Genomic DNA, 25,164 nt, shown 5'->3' with positions numbered 1-25,164 from the left:
ATGGTGTTATTATTGCGGTCTTAGAAATGTCTTCTTTAGCCATTTTTATTTGATTGGAAGCTTTTTCCAAGTCCAGTATTGAGAAAATTGTTTTGTTAGGAAGTTGGATGTTTACATCACGTATGTGCGGTAAAGGATATCTATCTGGGACAGTTACTCTGTTAAGTGCCCTATAGTCTCCATTAATCATTTCGTTTTTTTTACCATGACAAGTGGGCTGCTCCAAGGGGAATTTGATGGGCGGCAAATGCCTTCTTCACAAATTCTTTTGAATTCTTGTTTAGCTATTTGTAATTTTTCTGGTGATAACCTTCGTGCTTTGACTGATATTGGCAGTCCGGTTGTTTGAATGAAATGGACAGTTGAGCGTTTTGATTCTTTTTGATAAGCTGGATTGATGACTTCAGAGTATTTTTTAATATGTCTGAATAGGTTGAGTTGTGCTCAATTAATGAATTACTCAGTATATTTTCTGCCTTGAGCGAGGTAACTAGTGGTGTTGTTAAATGTGTAACGCCATCTTCAAGAAGTTGTTTGCGTTTAAGGTTGATTTACAAGTTGAATTTTGCTAAGAAATCCACTCTTAGAATACAACGAGTTACATCTGCAATTATAAATGTATAGCGAAATTGTATACGAAGTCCTAGATCTAAAACCATTGTTCGTTCTCCGTAGGTTCTTATAATTTGATTTTTTGCAGTGTAAAGTACTCAAGTTGAAATGTTAGATTTGTTTAAGTTGCTAGGTTTTATTATTGAAACTTCGGCTCCATTGTCAACTAAAAATATTTGATTAGATTTTTTGTCTAGGATTTCTAAGCAGTGAGAGTCCCTCTGTGTCTCTATTGCTGGCACAGAGGGCATTTTTAGTTTTCCGTTTTGATTGGCAGTTCTGTGGTCCATTTACATGGTTTAACACATTTTTGTGTCTTACCGCGAAATTTGTAATGGAAATAACATAATGGTCCTTCTGAGTTGTAATGTGACCGAGATTTTGAACGTGAGTGGTTCCGCCATGTATTTCTTGAATAAGTTCGTCCTCGCTGTAATTGAAGTTGCTTAATTCGTTGTTGGAGGTCCGCTAGTTTATTTTCTATTTTATCTGGTTTGTGCTGTTCTTGTATCTGGTTCACTGTGTTTATAGAGACTTCAACTACTCGGTCGACCATTTCTGCAAGTTCGACAGTTACTGTTTTTGGAGCTACTGCTAGTACTATTTAGGCTTGTTTAGGTAAGCGTTGTAACCACATTTGTTTTATTAAGTGAGAAGAACAATTTTATCCGGCTAAAGATTTGATTTTCGACAACATTAATGAATGTTTTTCGTCACCTATTGAAATTCCGGAAATTAAATCGCGAAATTTTTCTTCATTAGTTCTACCATATGTGTTAATGAGCTTATCTTTTAAATTTTAATAACAGTTTTCGGTATTGTCTAAGTCTAAAATGTCACTTAGTTTTCCTATTATGTCTACATCTAGCATGGCCAAGATATTGTCAAATTTTGTTTGAGACTTACTTATGTGTGATAGTTTAAATTGAGCTTCGGCTCTTTTGAACCATGCAGCTGGGTCACATTTCCAAAATAATGGCAGCTTTACACCATCTATATTGATATTATCTTCTGTTTCTGTTGTTGTTTTGTCTACCATTTTTCCTTTGTCGAGGTCACCAATTTTTAGTGCTTCACTTATAGATTTGAAATAAATAAAAAGTCTAATTTATATAACAGAACAAATGTAGACGGTTTATTGTTTAAACACTAAAAAAATTTATATAAAAATTATATTAGTGCACTACGTGTACTTAACTACTTTACCGATTAACTGACGACTGGCTAACTAACTGTTTGACGTTATTGTTACGTCGCGCCGTTTTATATTGTTATGAGTTCTAAAAGATTCTCTTACGGAGCGATCGAGAACATTCGCGCGTATATGAATTTTGTGTTGCCTATCCGTCGCAAAGATTCTCGATCATTCCATAGTCACTTTACATTTTTTAAAAAGTTATAGCAACATAATGTTAAATATAATATTAAGACTTTTTTCACAAAAATAGCATATTTTTCCATACGGTAGTCATTTTCACCATGAAGACAAATCCTGAGATCAAATTTTTTTTTTAATTAAAGTATATTACATTAGCTTTAATTTAAGGTATATATAAAAGTGTCAGTATTTCTGGAAAACTTTCAAAAATTAAATTGAAAATGTCCTAGTTTCAATACGCATGTCTAAAGTTTTGTCCCCCATTGTATAAAGAGGAATGATCCGATTTACAAAAAAAGTGTGTCAGATGAAAGAGGTATATAAAAAAAATAATAATATTGATCCATACATTTTTCCAAAAGTTATAGCAATATAAATTTAATAAAATAAAATCATAAATTTTTTCACAGAAATCGTACGTTTTTCTTTAAATTTAATGTCTGTTTTCACCACGAAGACAAGTCCAGAGGTCAAAAATTTTTTTTCAAAATAATGTATATTACATAAGCTTTAATTTAAGGTATATATAAAAGTGTCAGACTTTCCGGAACATTTTCAAAAGTAAAGTTGAATAAGTTAATTTTTTGTAAAAATGTTACCATTTTGAAACCCTTCCTGTGGGCTTGTAAAGGGTCAAATGTTCACAAAAATATACAAAATAATACTTAAGATATCTATATAAAAAAAAAAAATTATATTGATTCGGTCATTTTTAACAAAGTTATGGCAATTTTAGTAAAAAAAATTGAAAAAATGTCGAAAATTAGCGATTTTTAAATTTGTAATTTTTTGGGGGATTTCCCCCGTTTACGAGGAACGAGGGATTTTTTTTTTCAAATTTTAAGGGTAATGTTTTTGACNTTAGAATGATATAGAATGATTTAGAATGATATAGAATGAGTGTAACTAGCGCATACTAAACCACGACTGACTGTAGGGTACCTACAGTGGGAGTCCTTTGCCCATGGTTGCCCTAAAACCCTTGGTCAGCACATTCCTGTGTTCGACGACAGTCGGACGACCATGTATTATATACTCCACACAATTATAAAATAATATTCAGGGGTTCTTAACAATAACAACCGTTAATTGTATTTCGAATTCTATTTTATTTTTACATATGTACTAGTAAAGGACGCCAAATTTGAAGAAAAAATATTTATGAAATAATGAGAACATAATAACGCATTTTTAGAGCTAGACAAATATACCAAACACCATCTTAGTGGCCAAGTTATCAAGAAATTTATTTTTTACCGATTTTGTAAAAAATACACTTACTGCAAAAGAAAAAATCCGAAAAGAAAAAATATAAGTCTCTTACTAAGGGAAAAGTAGTAGCTCGTCAGACATACGATAATTTTGCTTGGTACAACTCAATATACGTAATTTTTGGTTAGTTACTTTAGGTTGTTTAAGCAGCGACGTATAGGCATGATTTTACCAGCCTGGGGGAAATAGAATATGGAAGCTCACAAGATCGAGTTGTTCGCCGATGACGTTAAAATGATTTAACGGGATAAGGCCATAGGCTAAACATGACTTAAACATCTGATGCGGCATCAGAATTATTTTAGATAATAATAAATAAATTTATTCAATGAAACAATTTTTTGGTAAAATTTCATCAGTATATCGATTTTTAAAATAAATCGATGTTCACCTAGGAACGGCAGTTTGAAGTATATATACAGTATACAATGCGAAAAAATACTATGATTTGGCCTGCATGTAGGAAATGAAATTTAAAAATCTCTCAAGATCGAGTTACTCGCCGATGGAATTGAATTAACGGGATAAGTCTATAGGCTAAACACGACTTAAACAGCTGATGCGACATGACAATGTGGCATTTCAAACGCGCGGACTCGACGCGTTCTATTCATACGTGGAACAGTTGGTGTGTCCCCATACTTGAAAATTGACTTTTTCTTTCTGATACGATATTGACTTGCAGGTTGTAGGACCCGACGGTGGATTAAGGGATGAAACTGCATCTCACCTGTGTTGTTCTTTGTTGGCACTGTAGGAACATTCATTACTATGTTCTTTAATTAAATTAAATTATTATTTCAATGTATTCAACAATTTAGAAGAGTTCATAAAAAAGTTTGACGAGTTCTATTATGATAAAAGTCTAAGTTTTATTAACCCTTATGTGACTGGAAAGGTACCCGGGTACCTTTTCAGTTTTTAAATTTATTTTCCTTCTAAATATTTAGTATGTATGGTTAGTCCTTCTGTGACATCTCTAAATAGCATGTATAGTTAACAAATTTATATTTTGTATTTGAAAAGTATATAATTTATTATACTTAAAATAGCGTTGTTAATTTTACACCTTATAAGGACGTAGTAGGTACCTGGGTACCTCTATATATTGTATTTAAATGTAGGTTTTATTGATATAAAAAAAAGTTAAATTACCATTGATAAATATTTTTACTGGACATCAATAAAATAGATACAAATATTAAGAGAACAAAAATGTTATTTTTTACATATTTAGTAAGTATTATAACATAGTTAGGTTTTTTGTTGATTGCAAGTTTCGCAAAATGATTTGTTTATTGAGTGTTCATTGCAAATAGGCTTTGAGCTTGTTGAACAAGCTTTTCGAGTTTTCCGTGGCTTATAACCCAATTCTCGACATACTAAGCAACTTCCAACTATTTGAATACGTCCTGAAGCATCACGAGGTGGTTCATTTTTAGGAATAGCAATTATCTGTTGTATTGGCCGTCCGAGAACCATTTCCATTGAATTACGAGTATATCGATTTCCTACTACTTTGGGTATGGAGGTTCGAATTTCTATTGCAGGCATACATAACTGATTTGCAAGCTCTTTTAAAAATTTTCGGCGTCAATCAGTTGTGTTAAACCTTTGATTGTGTTCCATATATATAATATATGCAGATAAAGCAGCAATATCAATCATGTTGAAAAAAAATGCAAGTGGCCAACGATTAGTTCTTCGCTTTATTGTGTATTCTGTTAACATTTTATCCATTGTATCTACTCCTCCTTTTGTCTAATTATAATATTTTATAATTTCTGGTTTAGCGGTAGCAGCTTGCATTATGTCGGCTGTCATATGCATTGTAGATAAAAGAATAACCGATTTATTTATTTTTGGAACATAAGAACAAAGAGTTATATCTTTTCTAAATACAAAATTTGTAGAATGTAACGCTCTGGCTTTTGATGGAAGCATTTTGGGAGGCAAGAATCTTTTATTTTTTCTGACAGTACCAACCAATGTCATATTCCAAGAGTTTAATGTAGTAGCCAATTGCATACTTGTAAAAAAGTTGTCTGTAGTCACATTTCGTCCAGAACCTTTATACATCGCAACTAAGTCTAGAACTGTACGTTCACCAATATTTACTTGACGTTTACCATCTTGTGATTTGCCTGTGTAAATTTTACCATGCAAAGGGTAAGCATTTGCTGTATCGCAAGCCCAAAAAACCTTTATTCCATATTTTGCAGATTTAGATGGAATGTACTGTGTAAATTTTGTGTGTCCTCTGTAAGGAAATAATTGTTCATCTACTGTTATATTTTCTGTAGGTTTATAATTTTTATATAAGTTTTTATTGAGCATGTCCAAATATCACGAATCGGTGCAGCTTTGTCTGTTGTAATACGTATATTACGAGTGTTTACATTATCAAAACAAATAAACCTTAGCAACATTTTGAATCGATCTCGAGACATTGCAGCTCGAATGAGAGGTAACGAGTCTAATTTCCACATTTCTGATACATGTTCTTTATTAGATCTATGTACACCAGATACAAGAAGAATTACATATAATAAGGTATAAAAGCGATAGACTGACGACAATGAAATAATTTACCGGAAAAGCACAGATAACTATATTGTAGGTACCCGGGTACCTACACCGTCACAAGAAGTTGTTTTTTTTTTCAGTCACATAAAGGTTAACAAATGGCGTACATAAAAGCATTGTATTGAAAAAGACTATCGGTTTTGGAGATCAATGGACAAGAAGGCGACACTTTTAAATATTAAACGTAATCAAGATGTAGACTTACAGGCCGTTATTAACGAGAGCAACATAAGGAATAAAACTAATTCGTTCTTTAGAAATGTACATAGTTATTCAGGCTATAAGGTTGTTTTGGAAAATATTTCAACTGGTCTTTACGGTATATACCGTAAATTTCCATCTCGCACATCATCTCCAAAAGTTAGTTAGTAAAATAGTAAATTTTCCATCTGATATATTTAATATTTATATATTTTGTAAAAGACTGGCGTGATAAACAAAAAGATAAAGAGGTTGTTTTGTATAAATAAAAAGTAAGAGTGGCTTTCTAATGAATGAAAGGGTCAGTATACGGTACATGAACAATAACAGAATAAGAGTGAAAGGAACTCGGGTTATGTAGGCCTACAGATGTATGTCTGATATATGTGAATACAGAATAAAAGGGCAAAGACAGGTTACTATTTAGCTTTTGCGCAAAAATGTACACAAAAATTTATATGAGTTGTGAGTATTGAATTTTTTTTAGCAATTATTATAATCAGTTCATTTCCGACGACCTACCTCATTTTAATTGCTTATTACTAATAATAATACAGTGAAGGTGTTATTATAGATTTATCATATAAATAAATGTTTTCACTCACCTCTTAATATCCTGAAAAGTAAATATTCGGCTGCGATGAATCATATTCTTGGGTAATACGTATAATATTTTGACTCCAGTAATTATGTATTTCGTAGCTGGTTGTGCCAGCATGAAATCTCAAATTATATTTTTATCATTATGATATGTGGCCTTCGTCTTTTCAATTACTTGAAGAGACATCTTAGGTTAGATACAAATGTGCTACTAATTTATGCACAATAAGTTATGTTAGTGACATACACTTTAATTGGTCGCATTGTGGCAGAGATCAGACTGGCTAGTCGATAAGTGGAGAGACACTTCGGAAAACGCTTATGATTAATTAAAACTTCAATTATGATATTATTATGCAAATACTCTGTTCAGCCAGGTTATAGTCTTTCAATAAGTAATAGACTCAATGCGATATAATCATGTGTTAGGTGTATTATAAAAATAAATAATTAAATACCACTGTTTTATGAATTGAAATATTTGTATCATCAAAAAGAGTTCAGCCGAGAATAAGATGTGTAAGAGCTAATCTAAGTCCCAGCAACTAAAAATGGAATATATAGCGAAGTATATATGATATAGAATTGTAACCATAAACAAACACGTTAATTTAGAAAATGGTCTTTTTAAAGTCCGCAAAAGTAGTTAAGCAATCTTTGGTGAGATTCATAAAATATATTTTGTTGGATTTAGACTTAGCATACTTTAATCAAAATTATTATTTTTAAATAAGATTAGGATATATCGGAACACTAGCTTACTCTTGGATATGAAATTTATAGTATTAAAAAATGAATAAAATATCTATGAAAATCTAGGTAATTATAAATTCTTAGACACCGATATAAGAATTATACCTCAATTTGCTTTTATTTTATTTTTCAGATTTCAAAATTAATAAAAACAATTTTCAGCAGAAATTAATTGTAATTAAAAAAACTTTTGGTTCAAAAGACAATTGAAGTATAGATATATTAATAGATATTTAAAATAAATGTACTGCATAATGTTTTCTATTAATTGTTTTATTAGAATATATAATATTTTTAATGTAACTTGAAACTATAAACATATTTTTAATTTAAATGAAGAAGACATAAATTAATTCTTATTGATTAGGTCTGAAACTCTATTTTTTTGGTAGAACTAAGTATACAAAATTACTAACTTTTTTTTTTATTAAAATATTGATTAAATGTTAATGTCAGGGCTATATACATTAGGGTGGATCTTACTTTATAAACTTTTACTGATCCATTTCCGTACCCCCAATGTTTCATTATTACATGAAAGTCATTTGGGTAAAATTTGGTTTTGATAACTTCCCTCTTCAAGTGCCGGGGTTGAAAATTCGCTTAAAAGGTTAATTTTTTAGTGTTTGATCATTATTTACAGAACTTAAACTTACAAAAATAATACGGGTTGCCATTTGAAAATCTGAAGTTAATTCAAGTTTTATGTATAAGGAATGATGATAACATTTTAATTTTTCTTGTGAAACAGCTCATCAAAGATCCATAATGAATAAAACAAAATTGTATATAACACTCGTATTTTTTAACATATTACGTGAGACATAGTTAGCGGATCATTCTGTATACTATCAGCAATATAAAAATAATCGTTTTTTATTTATTTTTTATAAAACTTTAGGTAATTTAACAGTTGACTACACAATAAAAAATCCTGGAGACTTTAAATTAAATAATATATATTATTATAATTTCAGTATCTTGTAGTGATTTCTTAAATAAATAGTGTAATTCTAACACAATGTATAAAAAAAAATTGTAATATATATGTAATTTAGCCGAATTCAATAAAATTATATCATGGGCAAAAAATATAATCAATAGGTATGTAATAAACCAAAAATAAATATAAAAAAAACCCAGCACATGGGGGACGCTGCACAGTGGTGACGTGGCATAGTTGGATCAAGTATAATGATATCTAACAGTGATTAAAATCATCATCAAAAATAAACGCTTCGATGCCAATCTTTAGATAGTGTTTAATTTTAAAAAGTGGTGGATTATTCCAAAAGCTACATGATCTGCTATGTCCTTATTAAAATCTTAAATGAAAAAGGGATTATTAAAAAATATTATTTCTCATAAAAAAATTGTGTTGATCTATACATTTTTTAAAAAGTTATAGCATTTTAAAGTAAAAAATATTAAATAATAAAATCGAAAATTTTCACACAAAAATAGCATTCGGTAGCCGTTTTCACCATGAAGACAAGTCCAGAGGTCAAATTTTTTTTTTTCAAATAAAAGTACATTACATTAGCTTTAACTTTAGATACATATAAAAGTGTCAGACCTTCCGGAACATTTTCAAAAGTTATGTTGAAAAAGTAAATTTGTTGTGAAAAAGTTGTCATTTTACCCCCTGTGGGCTGGTAAAGGGTTAAATTTATGAAAAAAATATACCGAAGGATAAGTAAATACATCAAGTATCTATAAAAAAAAAATTATATTGATTTTTTCATTTTCAAAAAAAAAATTATGGCAGTTTTTAGTAAAAAAAATTGAAAAAATTTCGAAAATTAACGATTTTTAAATTTGTAAGTTTTTTGGAGATTTCCCCTATTTACGACGAACGAGGGAAATTTTTTCAATTTTTGAGGGTAATGTTTTCGACTAGATACGATTTGTGATCTTTTAACGTATCGTTGAAAGAAATTTGTTTGGTGAGAGCTGAGAAAAAGTGGTAACAGACACAAAAAAAAAAACTCATCATAGTAAAACCAATACCTTCTCAGCTTCGCATCGAAGCTAAATGGGCGTATTAAAATATAAAAATATAAAATGGTTAGGTTTAAAATAATAATAATAATGATGGATTGGCTGAATAGATAGATATAGCTGGTTTTAAGGGAAATAAAAATATAATGTAGCGGATATATAGCCGAATAATAGAAAATTAAACAAGGTAATAAATGGCGGTAGATATGTGTTTAAATCTGGCAAAAATGTGTAAGGGTGTAAGAGTATAATAAATGAATAAAGAGGGATTTAGAAGGATGAATAAACATAGTTTAAATACACGAGGATAATAGTCAAATAAATAAAAATGTATACGGATGTTATGACAAAATAACTGATTGATCTCAGTATTGAATAATATTAAATAAATGATGTTAACTATCCCGCAAAACTTTATTACCTATCTTAATGGTTTATTACACGATAGAATGTTTGTAGTTTGAAAGCAAAAATTGAAATTTGTACTTACCTCGTATCCTATGTATTGTAACGATTATTTCAAACAATCAAATGTTAATGATGAATTCACACTGTATTTCACACGCTGTACACTACGAGTTCGACAGTTAATATGACCGTTTGAAAGTAAAGCGTTTAATTATAAATAATGCGAAACCGTTACACAAAATCTATGACTGTATTATTATATGTAAAAGATTCTACACACTCTATGTTTTTTTTATTGTAATAATAATTAAACAATGTACCTTTATTTGACTTTGTAGAATGAGTATATTTTATTGAGTGATTGACATTAATATTTTTTAAATATTCCTCTGGTCTGGCCAAAATAAGATTCAAAAATATTAATATCTGTGTAAAAGATTTATCAAGGCGGAATTGTGGTGGCCCAATGTGTCCCGGCGGTATCGCCTTAAAAGGATGCGGATCAATAATCACCAAGACAAAAATTAAACACGAAAAAATATATTCGTAAGTTTATCTGTGCTGTCTGCCGGCGCGATGTCCGTTAGAACAAAGACATTAAGCTCAATGACTAGCTACCTAATACACATAGGCTTACAAATATATTCTAACCTAATACACCTAACTTTAAAAATCTTTAATTGCAACCTTTACTCTGTCTGCTAGCGCGATGTTCGTTAGAACAAAGACATTAAACTCAATGGCTAGCTACCCAATAAGTATAGAGTTGCAATACACTTAGTTCAATAAAAATATTATTAAATTAGTTTAAATCTGAAATAATTGTAACCTTCAGCACATAATAAATATTTATTATTAAATGAAAAATTAGAGTTGATTCGGGTTTATTAAAAAAAAAATAATTTTAAAATCTTTGAGGTTTAAAATATTAATTGACATTTATTTCCAAAATAAAACAAAAAAAATAAAACATCATTATTTAATGAACAAATAAATTTAAAAATAAAAAGATTCATCAAAACAAAATTCACTATAAAATTATTCTAAGTTCTGTTTAATTTGAAAAAATATTCTAAGTCCAAATTAAATCTCAAGTAGAGTGTCGCAGATTTTGTGTATTTTAAAATCACCGAAAAAATTGATTTTAATAGGAAAATGGGTTTTTATAATAGACGAGGGTCGTGTAGTGATCCCTAGTGTGATCTTGGAAACTGTAAATCTTAATTAATAGTTAAATGCGATTGGCTGGACTTAATTGAGAACCCACACATAGGTATTAATTTGAATCTGTGCAATAATTAGATTTAATTCTTTAATTTATTGATTATTTTATGTTTTAAATAGGGAAATCCTGTTTTGGTGATTTTGTGAATTCATAATATATGACATACATGTACAAAAGATAACATAATATAATATTATAAGTGATAGTGTAATATTAAAGGTAGGTCGCGTCTGTTATATTTAGTCGTTATTGATATAATTCGTTCTGAAATCTTTTTTAAATATCATCTCGACTATATTAAATAAATATAAAAGTACAAAATAATTTGTAATTCTTTGTAATTACAATTTTTGATAGAACATGATTTGTAAACGTTATATAAATTACTAGGCTCCGCCCCAGACCCGGAGCCCTACGAGCCGTCATCATAAGTAGGCCACTGATTCCGGTAGGGGTACCCGGCTACGCCGGGCACGATAAGTGTTTTGTAGAAAAAATATAACATCAGAATCAGTGTAACAAAAATATTATTATTAAAATCAGAAAAATTTAAAAAGAGAATATAGTAAAATGTATTGAGTATAAGGTTGACGTTTTTTAAAGAGGTATTCCCTTTAGGCCTATTCAAAAATTATTTTAGGAGGGTATTTAATATTTTTTACTTTGTTAAACATGTTATAGAATTTAAAAAAATTTAATTTTGATAAAAATATTGGTAACTGCGATTTAACGTTGGACAACATAGTTGTCAAAGATGAATCCCAATTTATACGATAAACTCATAGACTCATACATCATATATGAGAAAAAAAAGATTATTAATAATGTACTGTTCTGATAATGAAAGTACAAACTTATATAATTATAACCGTCTTGAAATTTATATATAACATACATTATTACTCGATAAAATATAGTGTTATGTGCAAATGCAAAATAGTGTCCTAATAAAAATACATATTTCACCATATAACTAAGTTTCATAATAAACGTATGAGTAGAAATGAATCAATGCGCATATTAAAACCATGCGCGTGAACTTAAAAAAAAAAAAGCTCGTAAAACAATGAAAAATGAATAAATTAAATTAATTTTTTTATCATATCTCAGGAATGTCATTGGGCGGGTCTGATGAAAATTTCAAACCTTTAGCCGTAAAACTCTGGCGTCAGCAAGCGTTTTTCTCGAAAACGGTCGAAATTTTAAAACGGGAGTCAGCGAGCGGCAAAAATTTTTCGACTTTCGCCAATAATTTTCCTGGAGTCTGGTGACCGAGTACCTTCATTGAAAAAAAAATTTTTGAAAATCGAAGCACGCTAAGTAATTTACCCAGAAAAACGTTTTAGCTTCGATGCGAAGCTGAGAAGGTATTGGTTTTACTATGATGAGTTTTTTTTTTTTTTTTGTGTCTGTTACCACTTTTTCTCAGCTCTCACCGAACGGATTTCTTTCAACGATACGTCAAAAGATCACAAATCGTATCTAGTCGAAGACATTACCCTTAAAAATTGAAAAAATTTCTCTCGTTCCCCGTAAATGGGGGAAACCTCCAAAAAAATTACAAATTTAAAAATCGCTTATTTTCAAAATTTTTTGAATTTTTTTTACTAAAAACTGCCGTAACTTTTTCAAAAATGAACATATGAATATATTTTTTTTTTTTATAGATGTTTAATGTCTTTACCTATTATTTGGTATATTTTTTTGTAAATTTGACCTTTTTTCTGCCCACAGGGGGGGATTTAAAATGACAACTTTTTCACAAAAAATTAACTTTTTCAACTTAACTTTTGAAAATATTCCGGAAGGTCTGATACTTTTATATATATATCTTAAATTAAAGCTAATGTAATGTACTTTAAATTGAAAAAAAAAATTTGACTTCTAGACTTGTCTTCATGGTGAAAACGGCTACCGAATGCAATTTTTTTATGAGAAATAATATTTTTTAATAAACCTTTTTTCATTCGACATACTTTATCTTAATCGAGATATTAATAAGGAACCAGCAGATCAAGTAGCTTTTGGAATAAAACACCAATTTTTTTAAAATTAAACACTATCTAAAGATTTGCATCGAAGCGTTTATTTTTGATGATGATTTTAATCACTGTCAGATATCATTATACTTGATCCAACTATGCTACGTCACCACTGTGCCGCGACCCCCCTGTGCTGGGTTTTTTTCCTTGTTCTATTATATAATAAGATTTAACGTAAAATACAATTATAATTTACACATAAATTACCGTGTTTGTACACATATTTTTCACTCGAGCCTATTAAGTTATATCACTGTATATCATTCAATAAAGATAAGTGATATAAATCATAATGTTTGAACGGAACGCCCGGTTATAATGTGCGGGTTAGTTAACGTTCGGTTGAGTTGTCTAATTATGCCGGAGAAAGAAATAGCGAGTGGACTGTATATAAGATTGAGGATGGTATTTACACTAAATAAAATTATACGAATTACATGACAAGGAGTTATATATTAAAGTAACAATATATATATATATAAACTATCATAGAATTGTGGATTGGGGGAGTGTCACTTAATACTAAAATGGCCAACAAGGCATCTCTGAACAAAATAGATAAAATATAATATAATAATTACAAACAAATAAAAACTTAACTGTGTAACGTACAATAGATGAAAGATGATTGGTGACGGTGAGAAATGAACAGTTGGAATACTTTACATTAAAATGTTGAAGACTACAAGGGTAGTCGATACAAACGGAGGCACTTGTTATGTACACGAAGGGCGTACAAAGGCATAGACTGGTATAGCAATTCTATACCCACGACGAATCACCAGGGTGGTTAATCCATTAAAGCGACTATGAGCTAGGTGCACCATAGAACCACGTAGCAAGGGCTAGCAATGGTGGCGAGAACGCAAAACTCACAAAAGGGACCGATAATAGTTTGGCGAGACACAATAATCACGTACACTAGCATCCAACGTAGTGACTAATCCCTCGCACAACCGGTGGTGGCAGCGCGAGTGGCGCTATCAGTCACAACAAAATCTAAGAAAAAACGCCCTCTTGTGATGCGTATCCAACACATAATACGTTTGTGTTATTGTTGTATTACTCAACGGTGTTCTTTTGTTCGAAACACATACAAACACCAAAAGTTGAAAAAGTTAATTTTTTGTAAAAAAGTTACCATTTTGAAACCCTTCCTGTGGGCTGGTAAAAGATCAAATGTTTACAAAAATATATAAAATGATAGGTAAATACCTAAGGTATCTATAAAAAAAAAAATTATATTGATTCGGTCATTTTAAAAAAGTTTAAATTTTAAGTAAAAAAAATTGAAAAAATGTCGAAAATTAGCGATTTTTAAATTTGTAATTTTTTGGGGGATTTTCTCCATTTACGGGGAACGAGGGAATTTTTTTTTCAAAATTTGAAGGTAATGTCTTCGACTAGATACGATTTGTGATCTTTTGACATATTGTTCATCAAAATCGGTCCATCCAAAATTAAGCGTATACAGACACAAAAAAAAAAAAAAAGCACATCATAGTAAAATTAATACCTTCTCAGCTTCTCATCGAAGCTAAAACGAGTACTCAAGTAAGAAGGACCACATATGAGTTGAGCAATAGACAATGTATATTTTTTCATGTTTGTGGCGTATATTGCTTGTTAATTACGGTAGTGAATTTGGTCTTGTATGATAATTTTATTGCATACTAAATATTTGTCTAATAAACTAAAAAAAAATTTATTTTATTCAATGTATGAAATAAAATAAATATAAATTTATATATATTGTCATGCTTAATTTGTTTGATCCGACATCAAACACTTCAATAACATTTTATCAAATACAGATAATTAAAACCCATAAATTTTTATACAAAACAAATAATGAAAGTTACAGAATATTCAAAATTTTCAGTTTCAGTTGTTCGAAAAACAGTCATCAAAACAAAGCTAACATTAAACTATACATTTATAGATATATAATCTAACTATTCATTATTATTATTTTCTTATAAAATAATAGTGTTATATGTTCAAATTTAAATTATTTTCAGTGGTTATTATTAAGTTAAATAAAATAATATACCAAATATATTCCCAAATATTCTTGAAAGAAACTACTCTTATTAATACAGGATTTAAATAAAATTTTTATCAGCATAATATTGGACATATAATAATACAATCTACATACCCTGTAAAAATTTAATTGTAAAATAAAAATAAATCGCCATAAAAAAAAAGATTTATATTCTTTATACACATTTTTTTACCAACTTTTTAATTTTTTATTTAAATTTTTTACCAAAATTTTTATAAAAAATAACAATGAACACATTTACATATTTTCATTTTAAATCTTCTTTAGTTTTCGACTAGTCATAATTAATATTAGCATTTTATTTTCAATGGAATTTTATTCGTTGATTTTAATGTCTATTGGAATTTTCGTTATAAAACTAGATGAAGGTGTAAATTGCATTTGTAATTCTCTTACCAATTATCGCGAAGATTATAGAAATTACATCAAAACAGTGATTAATCACATTTGTTCACATATTGAATCGAATGAAATACTAAATCTAAAATTGATACAAGATTCAAATAGTGCTATTGGTATAGAGGAATTTTCCAAACCTGAAACAAACTATCATAATTTCAAAACTAATTATTTTTATACAATAAGTCTACTAAATTTCAAGTACACTGAAATACTAAAAAATTTTCTCGATTACATAGATGTTATTCTACAAAAGTGTAAGCAATTTCATGAAAGAAATTTAGAAGAAAATTTTATTTGTTGTGTAACATCACTCGTTGAAGAGGTGAAAAATTCTAAGATTATGTTTGAAAATCTTCACAATGCTATGAATTTTTTTAGCTACATTGATGTAAGATTTGTGTTCCAAGGATCTACTGTGCCAAATGTTATTAATAACGAAATCAACTTTTTTCTAAAATACGTACTTCAAAAAATATCAGAGAACAGCCGTTTAGATCTTAACAGACATTTTGATTTGAACTGCTTACCAAATTTTCATGACTCTGAAATGAATTTTATGAGTTTAAATGAATTTCGTACAGTAGCATCAAAAATAATAAACAATCTCTATCAAAATAGTAATATCATCGACAATTCTATAAAAAATAATTCGACAATAATTCAAATTAATGAAGATGACTCTTACTTTGTCTATTTAACATGTAGTAAACTTAAATCGTTTTATAATAAAAACATAGAAATTTGGTATAAGAAACTTGGCTTTGAAAAATTTTTCAATCCCAAAACACCCGAGTAAGAATGCCTATATTTATATTTATTTTCTAATTTTATTTTAGAATATAAATGACTTAATATGTTTTTTGAAAGTATATGAAATTTAAATTTAAAGCTTACATCATGTTTTAGTTGGACAATTTAGAAATTGCCTTATAATAAATGTAACATAACCTGTGTATAAATTTGATAAAACCGTTTTTTTTACAAAATAAACAAATTTAATTATGATCAGTTTGATATCCTTCTTTTCCGATTTTAACATGCTACAGAAGGTTGTGACACCTTTTTCACATTTAGGGAGTCAATTGTTCTTGGTTAAGCTAATGGTGGATGGGATATGTATTATGTCCGGCTTGCACCACAGACAAGACAATACCAATGAAAAAATCACAAGGAAAATCTGTTTAGCATCATAGGGATCGAACTCAGGACCACATTTGCCGAAAAATTAGGTTATAACCACTAGGCCGGCGCCATCCCTATAATGAACAAACGAAATATGATTGTATATTCTTAATTGTACATTTGTAATAATTATATACAAGTATTATTGTTATAGGAATATAATATGCCCGTTAAAATAGTGGAATTTATTAAAAAAAATTACGTTTTAATAATATTCAACGATATTATTTATTGTTGTCATTTAAAATCATTATTAACGGCATTTGATATATTGAGTAAGTTTTTAATGACGGTTTATTCACATAAATATCTCTTTTTGTGAATAACAAATATTGAGCTCAAACTTTTTCATCTCAAATTACCAAAATTGTTAATAAGCTCATAGAAATCTATTAAAAATATTTCTTTTCTGAAATTCTATGTTTCTCCTCGATAATTTAAAATTATGATACAAATCTATACTTTTGACCATATTAATTATGTTAAACTTAATGAAAATAAAACAATTACTCATATTAGAATATTTAAATTTATTTCATCTATAGATTTCATTAAAAATTTTAATATTTTTATTAATATAGACTCATACCTCCAGTAGATCCAAATATTAATATAAATGTGGCAATTAAAGCATTGAATATACTTCGACAAGAATCGGGTTGGAAAACAATGGAACACATAAATATAGTTTATAACGAAAAACTATTTAGCGTAGATTCTATTATGAAAGACCCAATTGATAACAAGAATTTTCAAATAAAAAAGGAACATGTAACACAATTATTAAGATGTAGATACACAGAAATAATTATAAATTACAATATAATATTAAGAGTTATATTGTATCTATGCAATATTTATGCAAATAATTTCAACTACAATTGTTTGATTAAATTCTTTGACTCATTCAACAAATCTAAAATAATGTTCGAAGGTCTGCATACAGCTTTAATGACTATACAGAAAAAATCATTATGGAGTTTTACTTTTTGGTCTCCTTCGAATTTACAAAAAATATTAAAATGGGTTAACAATTTTCTTTGTTTATTGAATAACAAAGAATTTTTTCAAGATATTTTTAACAATAAAAATAAAAAATTCAAGGAAATTATAGACAATAAATTAAAATATTTTCTAAATTTTCGTAGAAAATGTTTTAATTGTCTTAGTACGGAATCTAGAAAAATGAAATCCCGTTGTAATATGAAAAAACCTTTTTATGATTTATCCAAATTAATAAAATATTTCAAGTCTTCAAAAAATACGATGAATATTCCAACGTTTCAACTGTCAATCCAAATTTATCATGATGCATGCAATTTTTTTGACAAGTTTTGTGAAGATGTTTACAAATCTTGTTATGAAAATTTAGGATTCATAAAAGTTGACAGTCTCAACAAAAGCTTAGATGACAAATTAATTGTGGATTAGATTTATTATACATAGGTTGTTTATATATATGTTTTCTGAAAGAAGTATATAAATAGAATTTATCATAAAAAAATTATATTTTTACATACATTTTTCAAAAAGTTATATTTATAAAAAGTCACATATTTAAAAATCATTAAAAAATATTTTTTTGTAAATTGTTGTATTTGTTGCATTTTTGTCTGCATACTTGCTACAAATTAATATTAAATATTATTTAATAAGTTATAAAAAAAATGTTGTATGGTTTATAACGTTTATAACCTATATTTGTTTTTAAATTTATTATTATAATAATAAAACATTTAAAAATGATTTTTTCTATGTAAATTTAAAAAAAAAACTACTTAATGTTGTTTTCAATTACATGGTAATCTTTATTAGGAGTCACGTAGCGATTTGGATTACATATAACCCCATTGTTTTATGAAAGATCCTTTTTATTTTAAGCTTATAAAAATAAATGATTTTATTAACTTTGCAAATACTTAATAGCCAATGAAAATTTAACTTATTGCATGTTTTATTTTAACAATATTCGTCAAAACATTTACAAAACTTTTTAAGAAGAACGGGTTTCAGGAAAGGTGCTTATCTCAATAGCTTAAATAGAAAATGTATTCCATTTATTTTGTATTGCATAGATTAATTACACTAGTTTACAACAAAATTGACCTATGAATTATAATAGTCATTTTTTATGTAAAATGGTCCACTGAGTCCGAATATTAAATCCAAAGTACAAAAAGTAGAACAGTTTTTGAGTTATTGCGAAATTATCGTTTTTCGTGTGCCTCGAAAAAGTGTTTTCATTATATTCTAAATATCTTTAGTTGCATTCAACCGATTTTCATTTTTTTTACATAAAATTAAACAATATTAAATTACCTATAACTTTTATTTTANTCAAAGTTTTACTTAAAATATACCAATAAAAAATAAATTTATCAACAATATACTCAATAGACATTATACTCTAATACATAACAAAGAAAATGATATATTATTTTGTAATATTGATAAAAAAATTAAGAAGTTATGCGTGTTTGAAAAATTAAACAAATTTCGTAATATCAGAGTTTTTTAATTCGATGCTTTAATTTTGTAAAATATAGAAAAAAATATTGAAAAATTACTCACAATATTACTTTTTAAAACAAAATTTCGATTTTTTAAATAACTTAAGGATATAGTTTTATTGGGATATTTTTTAATTTAGTTAATTTTACAGTTTGGTGGGTTTATGATAAATTTCCGTATTTAAAAAAAATGATAAAATTTTAAAAATATAAAGTAATTTTCTATAGAATTAAGAAAATTGAAATTGTTTTAGCATGGATTTAGAAAATAATTTTATGTATAGTATATTTAATATATAATTAAAAAAATAAATAATTAAGTTTTACAAAAAAGAAAACAATTATAATTTTCGCTATGATATTTTTTGTAATTAGTTGTAGTATGGTAACCAAAGAATAATTTTTATTTAACTGAAAATAGGACGTATTAGTCTTAATATTTCTTTTATATGTTTCAATGCTTTCTCTTATAAGAAACTAACAATAGTCACCCATCAATGCTTCATCTTAAAACCTTTGGTAACGACATTCTATATCATTTGTTTGTTAAAGAAAACATTCACCATGCTCATGGCTTTCATTTCCAAGATTTTCAGGAAAAAAATCTAAGTGAGCATGAAGAAAATGTATTTTTAATGACATGTTCAACCTAATTTCCAATAAAATTAAAAAATATACATGTATTTTTTATTCACAAAATAATTAAATTATAAAATGTACTGTTTACCTATTTTTGAATAGTTTATTAATAAATCGTCTACTATTTCTCTATAATTTAAACTTTTGCAGTTTCCTAAAAAATAATTTACAACCAAACGACACGAGTTCCATACTAAAGCCTCGTCTTTTGATAAAGTAATCACAAAATTGGAGTCATTCATTAGTTTTTTTATTTGTGGTCCTATGAAAATACCTTTTTTGATTTTTGCATCAGACAAATGTGGAAACTCAGTTTTCAAATAAGTAAATGAATTTTCATTTTTATTTAAAACTTTAACAAAATGTTTAAAAAGTCCATGTTTAATATGTAAAGGTAGTAGGATTATTCTATTTTGATTAACCAGAGGATTGAAACTTCAATTTTTAAATACGAAAATTTATCACAACCCCACTAAACTGTAAAATTAACTAAATTCAAAAATATCCCAATAAAACTATAACCTTAAATTATTTAAAAAATCGAAATTTTGTTTTAAAAAGTAATATTGTGAGTAATTTTTCAATATTTTTTTCTATATTTTACAAAATTAAAGCATCGAATTAAAAAACTCTGATATTACGAAATTTGTTTAATTTTTCAAACACGCATAACTTCTTAATTTTTTTATCAATATTACAAAATAATATATCATTTTCTTTGTTATGTATTAGAGTATAATGTCTATTGAGTATATTGTTGGTAAATTTATTTTTTATTGGTATATTTTAAGTAAAACTTTGAATTTTTTTCTGACATTTTGGAAAAAATGATAAAAATTCAGTGGTAAATTCGTAGATATCAAACGAGAAAAAAGTCAGATAAAAAATCGTTTAAGCTAAAAGTTATAGGTAATTTAATATTGTTTAATTTTATATAAAAAAAAAATGAAAATCGGTTGAATGCAATTAAAGATATTTAGAATATAATGAAAACACTTTTTCGCGTCACATGAAAAACGCTAATTTCGCAATAACTCAAAAACTGTTCTACTTTTTGTATTTTGGATTTCATTTTCGGACTCAGTGGACCATTTTACATAAAAAATGACTATTATAAGTCATGGGTCAGAAAATTTTTTTTTTATTTCTACACTATTGTTATTGATTAAGTCTTTATTATATAGTAAAGTTGTTCCATCCAAAAGTTATCAACCAGTACTTACTTAATTATTTCATTGTCTATTTGTCAACAATACATAAGTTGACAAATAGACATATGCGACAAAAAATAAAATTCAAAAATAAATATCGTAATTTTTTCAATTAGCAAAGTAAATAATTAACTAGTTTATTTAATAAAAAAATAAGTAATTAAGAAATCTATTGGCTGATTACAACTTTTGGAGCAGTATATTAAAATTATGACCGAAGGGTGGTGAGTGCGTAATGTAATTTTTTTCACTAGACATTTACTTAATTAGATTATGATTTATTAATAAGCTAGTTAATTATTTACTATCCAATCCTGGCCATTTTCGACAATATTAGTAGAGGTAGTACGGCAGTATATTAGTAATTATATACAGGGTGATTCATTAAAGATAAGACACTCGTTTACTCAGTAACTATTGAAAATTTAAAATTTTTGGTAAGGAAAATATTGTTTGATTCAAAAAACACTACAATAATATGTAGTAAAAACATGATATTTTTCATCCCTTCAAGGTTAAAAAACATTAACTTGAGTTTTTTTAAATGAGAACACATATTTTGAATTTAATAACATTTTTGAGTTTTTAATTTAATAGCAAATGGCATTTGAATTTTTAATATAACTTTATTCGTTTATTAAATATAAACATTTAAAGTTTCAAATTTTTGAGTTAATATACATGTATAATACACTAGGGATTAAAATTACAGGTAGCTAATTGTTTTTTTATGACATTGCTGTCACAGTCACGGATTGTTCATTATCAATTATGACTATCAATAAATATACATTCTGTATTGTCAGTTTGTGTATTTATAAACTCACAACAATATGCCTTACTACCNTTGTGTATTTATAAACTCACAACAATGTGCCTTACTACCATTGATAATAACAATGCTTTGTACCTGCTAATATCGATGTCATTAAAAACCAATTAGCTACCTGTAATTTTAATCCCTAGTGTATTATACATGTATATTAACTCAAAAATTTGAAACTTTAAGTGTTTATATATAATAAACGAATAAAGTTATATTAAAAATTCAAATGCCATTTGCTATTAAATTAAAAACTCAAAAATGTTATTAAATTCAAAATATGTGTTCTCATTTCAAAAAACTCAAGTTAATGTTTTTTAACCTTGAAGGGATGAAAAATATCATGTTTTTACTACATATTATTGTAGTGTTTTTTGAATCAAACAATATTTTCCTTACCAAAAATTTTAAATTTTCAATAGTTACTGAGTAAACGAGTGTCTTATCCTTAATGAATCAACCTGTATACTTTATCTAAAAGAAATACACATTGTCTCAACGGATTCGTTTAACATTCTATTCAAGTAATATGAATTAGTGGTTTTTATCGTATTTTATCAAATTATTAAACAAAAAAAATACACACACACCGAAGTCGGTGTTTCAAGTCGTTTGCGCAAATCGTTGCACACATTACACGACCCATTTCGACGCCGGCTCCGGTTGCCTTTAATAACTTATACTAGACATGAAGTATTAGCCCGTACAAACCGAGTTTCTTGCCAAACAATGTCAAAATGATGTAGTGAGATAAGTCCATCAGCTAATTAGCATATAACAAGATTTTGGTGTGACAATTCGACTCGTTTGTAGCCCGATCGTCGAAGTTATAAAAGGGCAGCTGAGTTTGAGTGGCCTTTATAGCTTTCGATACCATTACTTATTTCTTATATAGTTAATAATTTAACTTATTTTATTTAGCTACTCTTCTATGGCCGACTGTCATCGCAGCCAACCAACTTCATCTTATTTGGAGGATATACCTACTAACTAACTATACTTGATCAGACGAATTGTACACTTCATATATTTTTTATTTACTGAACATTTAAAATACATCTTACATTGCTGGTGACAAAAAACAATAGTTTAAGTTTATTATATAACCTCTAACTAATTAACTATTTCTCCTTCATGTAATTAAAACTCATTTATGGAGATTACGACAACATTTGGGCAGACGTCGGGTAGCTTCCGATTAATAGTTTTGATCGTTCAGTATTAAACAGATATCTAATAGTACCTTTGAGAGCCCGTACCCGATGTTTATATACTATTCATTACTTTTCTGCAATCATTATTTTACAACAATTTTTAGCTTCGATGAGAAGGTATTAGTTTTACTATGATGTATTTTAGCTTCAATGCGAAGCTGAGAAGGTATTAATTTTACCATGATGTATGTTTTTTTTTTATGTCTGTTGCCACTTTTTCTCAGCTCACACTGGACCGATTTCTTTCAACAATATGTCAAAAGATCACAAATCGTATCTAGTTGTAAGACATAACCCTTAAAAATTTTAAAAATTTTCCTCGTTCCCCGTAAACGGGGAAATTTCCAAAAAAATTACAGTCCATTTCACACAGCATCTCCATAAGTCAGTAAGTAAAATTGATAACTTCCCATCTGATATATTTTTTTAACATTTATATTTACTTTTTAAAGACTGGTCATGTTACAAGTTTACTTTTGTACTTGATTTATGTTTGAGTAGATATTTAAGCTGTTAAATTATTATTTCAAATTATTCAACAATTTAGGAGAACATATAAAAAAGTATAAAGAGTTCTTTTATATTAAAAGTCTAAATTTGTTAACAAATGGTGTCTATAAAAACACTATATAGAAAAAGACATTGGGTTTTGAAGATGGCTATGTGACAAGAAGGAGACACTTATAAATAATTATTTTTTTAAAATAATTAATAATAATTAATTATCATTTATTTAAAATGATTATAATCAACCTAATAAAAATGATTACTTTAAATTTCAAGTTATTAATAATCCATTCCAAATCATTCAGAAGTGGTTGCATGACCACCTCATTTTTTCCTTAAATTATCAGGGTTTATTCTTTATGCTATAATTAGATTCAAAATATTTTTTTAATGACCTTCCCATTTTTATGGTTATTTCAATGTAAAAAATGTTAAATATAGCCAGAACGTTAAAAAACACATAAATTATTCAATATTGACTTAATCGAGTTAAAATTTTATACTTAATCTTATTATAACTTAAAATTTACATAAAAAAAAAAGAATTATGTGAAATTCTAAGTTTTAATGACTTTCTAAAAATGACTTTTTTTTTTGTGAAAATAGGCGTTTTGAAGATATTATTTTATAATGATTTCTAAAATAGGTATTGTATAGTGTATAATCTATTTTTAAATTAAATTTCAAATATTTAAAACAATTTTCTTGGGATTTAAAAGCCTTTTTTTTTCCCACCGACATTATTGTGGGCCGCCCTGGAACTGCCGTGAGGCATTACTTCAGGGCGGCCCACGCCGTCTTAATAATTCACACCACCACGTTGTGAATCAGCTCGAAATTAATCAAGAGCTGATTCGCAACGTGGTGTGACTCCCTCCCGTTAGCTGGATCCCAGAGTGGGAACCGTTAGGGAGGACTGCCAAAATAACTCACAAAAACATAAAACATAAAAACACGAATACCTAAGGCGCACAGTGGGACCAAACGCTGATTTAGCCGGCCAAAAGTACCATTTTTAAATCAACTAATAAAAATTTTTTTTTTAGCAAATTTTTTTTATTATATCCTTATAAGGTCATGTACAAAAATTCAAGGCCAAAAATTGATATAGTAATGGTTGGGTGCTATTTAAATATCATAACACTGTATTTTTTTGTTTTTTTTCTAGGATTTTTATTATTTCTTCAATCATTTTTTCCTGCTTAATTAAAAACCTTAATTTTTTTTTTTTTAATTTAAAATGTTTAAAAAGTCATCGGCTTTCAAATTTACTAAGAAAAAATGTTTATTTCTTTTTTTTTTTAATTTTAATAATTTTTTACACACAAAAAAATGCAAATACTTATTTTACATTGTTTTTTAAAGAGTTTAACTCAAAATTACGCAATATTACGATTACACCAATACATGCATGTTGTAGAAGAACTCTTAAGCTACAATTACAAAAAAAAAAATTTTGCGTCAGATTGCATTTGAGCCCTGCACATAGAATTTCCCTATAATAAACGTGTATTTTTGTAAAAATTGTAA

General features: G+C 27.7%; 2 protein-coding genes across 2 annotated transcripts in view; both read left to right on the top strand.

Moving 5' to 3' along the window:
- LOC126908496 (secreted protein C-like) overlaps positions 1 to 25,164 on the top strand; it is a 181,391-nt gene that overhangs the window by 1,211 nt on the left and 155,016 nt on the right. The window lies entirely within an intron of this gene.
- Positions 15,414 to 18,277, top strand: LOC126908097 (uncharacterized). The gene is made up of 2 exons (XM_050689984.1): positions 15,414 to 16,340; positions 17,312 to 18,277. Exons 1-2 carry the CDS (start codon positions 15,454 to 15,456, stop codon positions 18,159 to 18,161), a joined length of 1,737 nt encoding a protein of 578 aa, XP_050545941.1. The 5' UTR covers positions 15,414 to 15,453; the 3' UTR covers positions 18,162 to 18,277.

The sequence above is a fragment of the Daktulosphaira vitifoliae genome, unplaced genomic scaffold (assembly GCF_025091365.1).
Source record: "Daktulosphaira vitifoliae isolate Bord-2020 unplaced genomic scaffold, ASM2509136v1 Scaffold_1, whole genome shotgun sequence".
Classification (NCBI taxonomy): domain Eukaryota; kingdom Metazoa; phylum Arthropoda; class Insecta; order Hemiptera; family Phylloxeridae; genus Daktulosphaira; species Daktulosphaira vitifoliae.
This window is presented reverse-complemented; position numbering and strand designations above follow the sequence as displayed.